Source organism: Amblyomma americanum, chromosome 7 (assembly GCF_052857255.1).
Source record: "Amblyomma americanum isolate KBUSLIRL-KWMA chromosome 7, ASM5285725v1, whole genome shotgun sequence".
NCBI classification, from domain to species: Eukaryota; Metazoa; Arthropoda; class Arachnida; order Ixodida; family Ixodidae; genus Amblyomma; species Amblyomma americanum.
The window spans coordinates 11,312,994-11,321,215 of NC_135503.1; the positions used below are offsets into that span (position 1 = coordinate 11,312,994).

The 8,222-nt window shown below is 50.0% G+C and overlaps 1 protein-coding gene across 2 annotated transcripts in view; it reads left to right on the top strand.

Annotated features, from left to right (window-relative positions):
• LOC144098485 (sodium-dependent nutrient amino acid transporter 1-like) overlaps positions 1-8,222 on the top strand; it is a 59,127-nt gene continuing 50,905 nt past the window's right edge. The window contains exon 1 of one of the 2 annotated variants that reach the window (XM_077631171.1): positions 1-123. In XM_077631171.1, coding sequence (XP_077487297.1) covers positions 109-123 — 15 coding nt within the window. In that variant the 5' untranslated portion in view covers positions 1-108. Of the gene's footprint in view, positions 124-2,247; positions 2,358-8,222 lie in introns of those variants that run through there. The other variant, XM_077631172.1, reaches the window with a different exon arrangement.

Below are 8,222 nucleotides of genomic sequence, written 5' to 3' on the forward strand. Positions count from 1 at the left end.
TCGCTGTGCAGTTGGAGGAGAGAGCTGTGCACGTTGTACACTGCTTTACCGAGACGTATATCAAAGGCGTCGTTAATACACGTCCGTGAGCAGCGACAAGAGGCACACATGGGAGAACCGATTGTGAGTAAAAATTTGTGTCCGTTTTAGGCCTGTTTATGGTGTGCCGTGGGAAAAGAAAATCGAGGAAGTGATGCGCAGCTAGCGACTCATCTTGACAAGATAAAGCTAATCTCGAGAACAATGAAATCGTTGCCTATAGCTCTCAGCCACTTTGACGACTTGAAGATAAGTTGAAAGATTATCGAAAGGTAATTGTACGGAAATGTAGGGATTAGTAATGAGCCCGTGCACATTCTTGGCCGACTCAGGGTCGGATTTAAAGTAGAAGGGTGGTGCGGGGCCCGGAGGGGGTGATATTCCCTTGAAGCGCCACACTGGGTTTTATTTCTGCAACTAAGGTCTAATGAATGTATGGTGCATGCAGGACCGTATGCCCCCCCTCCATTCCCGCCCACCTGAAAATAAAAAGCCGCCCCCATGATGATTAGCCCATAAACCTTACCCTGGGCCCAGTGCCCTAGGTAATGAGTCATAGCATAGCCATTACTCCCTCGCACTGCAAAAGAAAATTCGGCAGACAGGTTTAAAACTGTTTGCGTATGGGAATACGAAAGTATTACTGTCCCTCAGTGCATTGACACCCACCCACACGCGCACGCACGCGAGCGCATGACACCATCCGGAACGTTGTACGACGAAGGGTTGCATCACAATTTTGATACGAAATGCTGGGAAGGCATACAATTGAAGGTGCATATGTCGTCGGTTCGAATCCCTGTCGCAAGCTAGCCTTCAACTTGACTATACCACATGTAAGCTATATGCAACGAGAAATCGTAGGACAGCACCCGGAACACTGTACGACAAAGGGTTGTATCACAATTTTGGTACCAATTGTTGTCGGGAAAACTGGCGCCGCATTGAAGTCGGCCAGTGCGGAGTATATACAGTCGGACGACATGCATGGGTGGTGCTCGGCTTGCTGTGGGCATCATACGGCCGCCTATTGACGTTAACCTATTTGTCTTACCATCGCTCGGATTTCCTGTGCCGTCTGCGAGCGCGCACGCGCAAACACTAGCGACCAATCGTTAATTTATCTGTCACGGTCTGCAGGTTGTGATGATGTCGCAAGGAACATGACCTCTCTCGACCAATCAGAAAACTTCATGGCAGAGAAGCCGGAATTTTTTTTTTTTGTGAGACGACAGACTAAATACTATCGCAGAACTGTTTGAAAATGAGCCTCCTTTTAAAGGTTCATTATTTCCCCAGATACACACCGACCCGAGTAATCCTTGATAAATCGCCAATCACATTGCTCACATGCGTTGCTTAGCGTTTTTCCTCCATAAAAACGCAGCCGTCCGCGGCGGCTGCGTTTTTATGGAGGAAAAACGCTAAGGCGCCCGTGTGCTGTGCGATGTCAGTGCACGTTAAAGATCCCCAGGTGGTCGAAATTATTCCGGAGCCCTCCACTATGGCACCTCTCTCTTCCTTTCTTCTTTCACTCCCTCCCTTATCCCTTCCCTTACGGCGCGGTTCAGGTGTCCAACGATATATGAGACAGATACTGCGCCATTTCCTTTCCCCCAAAAAACCAATTATTATTATTATTTCCGAAGCCCGCCCAAATAAGGCGTCACCTTCAAACCCTCGTGGGTTTTCGGGCAGCGATGAAGGTGACATAATTCGGTATAGTGATTGCCACGCCGGGATGAAATGTTTTCCAGCACCGCGTAAGATGATCTGCCGTGATCTCACGTTATATCCTCGTGGTCACCACGCCGGCGCCGGCGCTCGGTGCAGTGCGATCCCGTCCGCTCTCAGACTTCGGTGAATTTGAGAACGCACATCAAACAAAGGATTCCGCTGTCGTCGCCGCCGACATACCCCACCGCTTCTCGGTTGCACCACCGCGTTTCCTTTGGCCTCAGCCGCCGTGCTTTCAGGCAGTTTCTCTCAACCATGCAGCGAACAACTGGCCGCTGACGAACACACGTGCACACGAACGCGTACATCCACTCAGACCTCCCGGCGCCAAATGCTTGAGTTGCGGAGGGCATGTCGAACTGAACACCGCCTATGTCGGGAATAAAGAAAAATTAACGAAATACACACCATCGATCAAGAAGGCGGTTGGTGAGCCTCCTCCACGCACTCACAGCCTCACATGTTCGGTGTACAGCTGGAGGAGAAAGCTGTACGTGTTCAACGCTGCTTTACTAATAAGTACCTAATGCGCCGGCAATACACAAGCGCGCGTAGCGACAACAGGCATGGGCGAACCGATCGTGAGTAAACGTTTAAATTTCGTTCTCTGTTTGTATTCTACGACAGGAAAAGAAAATCGGGGAAGCGATGCAGAATTCAGCTGCTTTGCGCAAATGCACTGCGTCTTTTTCACTGTGTCGTAATTTGTTCAGCAGGTAACCTATCCAGAAAGGAAAACAGTAGCTCCGAAAAACACACAATTTCTGAGTTTGTGTCAATGCGCCACAACGCACTCTGAGTTCTCGCAAGCATGGAACATGTGCACGCACACAGTAGAAGAACGACGTAGGACAAGCGCTGACTTCATCTAACTTTTTCCTTGAAAAGCGAGCAAATATACAGAAAATCTAGGCATGCGCAGACAGAAATCACACGTGCGATCAACAAAACCGTTCAAGATATGAAATCTCAGCTTTAACAAGGTTCACAGATGAATCACTGACACACCCCTTTCCTCTTTTTCTGATGTGGTACGCCTCTAAAACCTATCATGCCTTACTATCACCACTCCTGCCCAGAATCTTTATCTCTTCAAGTCGTGGTTCACACTTTTTGCATTGTTTGCAATTTTCCTTCGCTCCGATGGCCGCTTAAGCACGGCGCCCTTGACTTTTTGTTGGGGGGCTTCTGCAACGCCTGTGATTACCGAGCTTGGGAACCCAAGAGGCGTACCACATCAGAAAAAGAGGAAGAGGGTGTGTCAGTGATTCATCTGCGAAGGTAGATCTGGCTTGGCGGCTTCCCCATTGTGCCCTTTTCGTGTTGAATCTGAGACAATAGATCACTTCCTGCTGTTCTGCCGCCGCTTCTCTCATTTGAGGAAGCGTCTTTTGCAAATTCCATTTCATCAACTGGGCTTGCCTGTGTCCTCCGCAGTTCTTTCCATTGGCGCTTCTTTGCTTGGACGAAGCGACAGGGGTGTGCGCTCTGCTGTGCAAAATTTCCTTCAAGAAACGCAGCGACTCCCATTCTAATTTCTTTTTCCCGCGTCAAAACTTTCCTGTATCCAGCAATTAACCGCTTCCTTCCTTCCTTCATTGTGAACCTTGTTAAAGCTGAGATTTCATATCTTGAACGGTTTTGTTAATCGCACGTGAGATTTCTGTCTGCGCATACATAGATTTTCTGTATATTTGCTCGCTTTTCAAGGAATAAAGTCAGATGAAGTTAGCGCTCGTCCTACGTCGTTCTTCTACTGTGTCTGTGTGTTTTTTCGGCGGTACTGCTTTCCTTTCTGGATCGAAATGAACCATCTAGCCCAAATAGAAGTTCTTCTAAACTAGGTAACCTATAGGCCCATGAAATCCACTCACTCAGCGCCTACTCACCTAGATAAGATAAAACTAAATTGTTGAACAATGAAATCTCGGTGGACACCTGAACAGCTCCGTAAGGGAAGGGAGGAGATGGGAATGAGGGAAGAAAGGAAGAAAGAGGTGCCGTTGGAGTGGGGGGGGGGGGAGGGGGGGGGGAGGGGCTCCGGAATAATTTCTACCACCTAGGGACCTTTAACTTGCACTGAAATCACATAGCACAGGTGCATTTTGGCGCTTAGCCTCCATCAAAATGCGGAATCTGCATACGGGATTAGGTCCCGCAACTTGGGCTCAGCTGTCAGACGCCGTAGACTCTAAGCCACCGTGGTGGGTACCTGGGTACCCTTGGAATCTACTATGCTACTATGCGACCAGTTGTCGGTTCTCCACTTTGTACGTACGTACCAAGCCCATTTCTTCTGTTTGATTTGCGCTGGGTCTTCGCTAAAATAATCAGCTGCTGGCAACGAAAAATAACTGCAGAAAAGAAAAGAAGGAACAGAGCTTAACGCATGAATGCCATTTGCGTCCTGCAGTACAATCCGTGAGAAGCTGACGCATGCGAGGTGCTGTTTGACGGAGCGCAAAAGACAGTGCCTTCTTCACGGATATCGGCGGTCAACCTGTGATACGCCTGACGCGCTACAAACGTCATCACTTTGAAGAATCAGCGTCAGCTTGTAAGCCATGACGTGAGATACATAGGTATGGACACAATGACCGGCGCCGCTGATAGATAATGTCTCCTATTTCCTCCGAGAATAGGGTAATTTCGTGCGTAATTTGAATCTGTGACACTGGTGAGCGCCCGCACCTTGATGACAAAGCTATAAAGGCTCGCCCGAGCGGACAGCTTTTTAAATGCGAAAACGTGTCGCGTTTAAGACGCATGCAGGCGTCCCGGCCGCCGAACTTCCACGCTTTGGTGGCCTGACCAAACGGGGCGCTAGCCCGACCGAAATTTGGCGGTATGACCGTGTGCGCATCACACGCGGTGTGTTTTCGCGAGCAAAAAAAAAAAAACATACGGGCCATGTTGAATACCGAAACTCGTGGATGCCCCTTTGCGTCCGTCACTGCGCACTCGATCTTTGCTGACGTGCAAAAAAAAAAATGTAATATAGCTTGCCTCGCGAGTATGGCGTGGTTTTTGGGCTGAACGATGGCAGTCCGGCCAAAAAAAAAGAACAAGCACCTCGAGCATCCGGTTTCCATGGCCACGTGATAGTTGACGCAAGTTTCTGTTTCTGCCGGTGAAGTTTCACCGCTCGGCTGATAGATGGCGCTCTGATCCCAGCCCCGGTGATGAGGGCGGTGAGCATAGAATACAGGAGTTCACGCTAGAAGTAGTGGATAAGTAAAAGTATCTTGGGGTGTGGTAAATAATGGTGATGAGTATTTCAGAGAGCATGAAAAATACGCAATGAATAAAGCTTGTCGGAATGCAGCTGTCATGAAAAACAGGGCACTGTGGAATTACAATAGGAGCGAAGTGGTAAGAGGGATCAGGAAAGGGGTGATGATTCCTAGCCTGACTTTCGGCAATGCGGTCCTGTGCATGAGACCAGATGTTCAAGCAAGGTTAGAAATCAAACAACGCGACGTAGGGAGGCTAGCTTTGGCAGCACATGACAATACCCCAAATCAGGGGGTACAGGGTGATATGGGATTGGGCGTCGTTTGGGAGCAGAGAAGCTAGTAGTAAGATATCATTTGAGGAACGATTGAGAAGAAGGGGCCAAAAGCAGGGGGCTAGGAAAATTTTCAGGTACCTGTACGGGGGGGTCTTACTAGGCAGCTGAGCCTCTTTTGAGGTCTCGGCCGCGACTCCGAGCTTCCGGTATCGCTGTCTGCACCGCGTTCGCTGACGCTCGTCGTGATATGCTCGCGGCCTACAGGGCGCTGGGCATCCTACCAGACTCGCTCAAGACGCTATTGTGGCCGCAGGGCAGTGCGCGCACCCGCGAGCGAACCATGGTGAGCTCGTGTGTATTTCTCGAACAGACGGGCCTGACGTCCCGTCTGTTCTGCGCCAGGTAGTGTTATGCAGTGACTGAACGTTCCGCTTGTGCTACCTCGGACGCTTAAAACAGCTGGCCGCCCCACCCCAGCTGTTGTGTGCAAGTGCTGTGCGCGTGTGTCGCGGTTGTTTCAATGTTCGTTGGCGCACGCGCGCAGCCTGAACAATTGAATTATAATTTGTAAATAGTGTATATATGCCCTCACCCCTATCTCTTTCCTGCTATCCCCTCACCTCTTTCGTTTCACTTCTTCAAACTGCCTGCTATCCTTTATTTCCGCTACCCCAGCTCAGGTGCCGCCGATTAGTGATGGCAGATGCCGGGGTGAGCAAACATCTTTTACCTTCCTTTTTGTTATTTTTAAATAAATAATCACTTACTACTTACTCGCTGTCGCAGCTCACTGAAGTCTCTCCCGGCCACGGCCGGTAGCCGCCGATCTCGGCGCACTTGCCCGTTGTCACATTCGGCCAATCAGCGACCGCTCCGGCGGCGCCCGGCGGTACGCGCTTGCGACCGATTTGAGGCAGGAGGCGGCGCAGCGCTCTCGAGCTGACCTTCTGGCTACTCGCCAGTGGGGAAGGAGGAAAGCGTCCGCTTTCCCGCGTCTCCATGGCGCGTCTCGCCGGCCAGGAAAAGATGGGGCGCTCCGAAACTCCCACAGTATATGAGAAATGTGGACACAAAATGGAGAAAGCGAACTTGAAAACTGACAAGCAAATATCTGGGCAGCAGTTGGGGAGCAAATCAGAAAATATCGGTCAAGAAAAAGGTTAAAGAAAAAAAAGAGCTCTGTGGGAAAATAGGGACGCTGACGAAATCGGCACTGGGAACATACAAGATCTTTAAGCAGGAAATTTCCAAAGAAAATATCTATGATAATTGTAGGGGAAGCTCCTTGTTGTTCGAGGCCAGGACGGGAGTTTAGGACTAAGAATATCGAGTCGGGTACCATGAGATAGGCACGTTGTGCGGTCCTTGTGGAGAAGAGGAGGAAACGGCTGAACACTTTATACTTTTCTGTAAAGGGCTTCACCCTACGGTGGAAGGCAGCGGGGCTGACTTACCCAAGGCATTGGGGTTGTGGGGACCTGCCCTGCAGCCCCCTGAGTTTGCTTTCCCGCGAGGCACCGTGCAGCGGCGGTCTCACCTCGAGGCTGAGCGGATTCCCTTGTCAGTTACATTAACTGGCAAGAGAGGGCGCCAGCGTCGCTGCGCGGGAGACTGCTGAAGCCTGCCCGCGGGAGATGGGGTCTCTTCGGCCGGGATAATCACCCTGAGCGGACGCGTCGCTCGGGTCTCCGTTCTTCGCCGACGGGGCGAAGAAGCGACGGGGAGACAGGCTCCCGTACTCGTCCCGTCCGGCCTGCGGAGTTTATATCCCTTGCCCTAGCGCGGGCGAACATTCGCTCGGAACCTTGCTGGTGAGTCGGACGTCCTTGATTCATTAGCGTACCTTGTTGCTAGCTGGCGTTATTGTTTCTGTAGCAATAAATGCCTGTTTGTGTCAGCCAATGTGTCGTTCCTTTGTTCCCCCAGAGCAAGGCCCGCCGTGGTCGGCGAGCGCTCGGTAGCGTACGCGATCACGGGGTGGGGTCCGGGCGGCTTTGAACCGTGTCAGCCGCGATTGAGTGGGGAGAACGTACTTATCTCCCCATGTCAACTCCACAGGGTTTAGGGATAGTGAAGGGAAAGTGGATTTTAAGAGGTTATAAGTAACCAAGCGAAGGTTATCTGATTGGTGGCTAAAATCAAGACAAAAATTTTACGTCATGGCTAGGTGGCTTGAGCCACCGCCCGATTTAAAGGGTTCAGCCTTATCCATCCATCCACCCGGTTGAAGCTGCGTCATTGGTACGTCATCTGTCCGCTTGCGTCCAATGCATTTCCCGTTTTGTGTCATCAGCTATATATAGTCATCGTGACGTAGGCGCACTAATATCAGCGCTTTTTAAATTAAGGGCCGTTTGCTGTGCGATGTCAGTGCACGTTAAAGATCCCCAGGTGGTCGAAATTATTCCGGAGCCCTCCACTGCGGCACCTCTTTCTTCCTTTGTTCTTTCACTCCCTCCTTTATCCCTTCCCTTACGGCGCGGTTCAGGTGTGCAACGATATATGAGACAGATACTGCGCCATTTCCTTTCCCCAAAAACCAATTATTATTATTTAAATTAAGGGAGGGATCGTGCTAGTATGCGCTAGCGCCATCATTCTCGGCTGCGGCATTTCAGTGTCCTACTAGAGCTAACTTTACACAACCTTACTAATATACTAAGAAGCGTTCCCTTGGCGACAGATTTCGTCCAAATGTACCAGGCTTTCTGTATACAGCTCAATTGGATTCGTCGATAACATTTATTTTTCTTCTAATGAGACAAGGCATCAGTCGTGAGCTTTCGCCATAAAAGGTCAGCGAACACCTTTAATCGGGTTGCTATCCGTTCTCTCAAATATTTTATTTTTGTCAGATGGCGCTACAAATGTTCAGCAATAATAATAATAATAATAATAATTGTTTGTTTTGGGAAATGAAATGGCGCAGTATCTG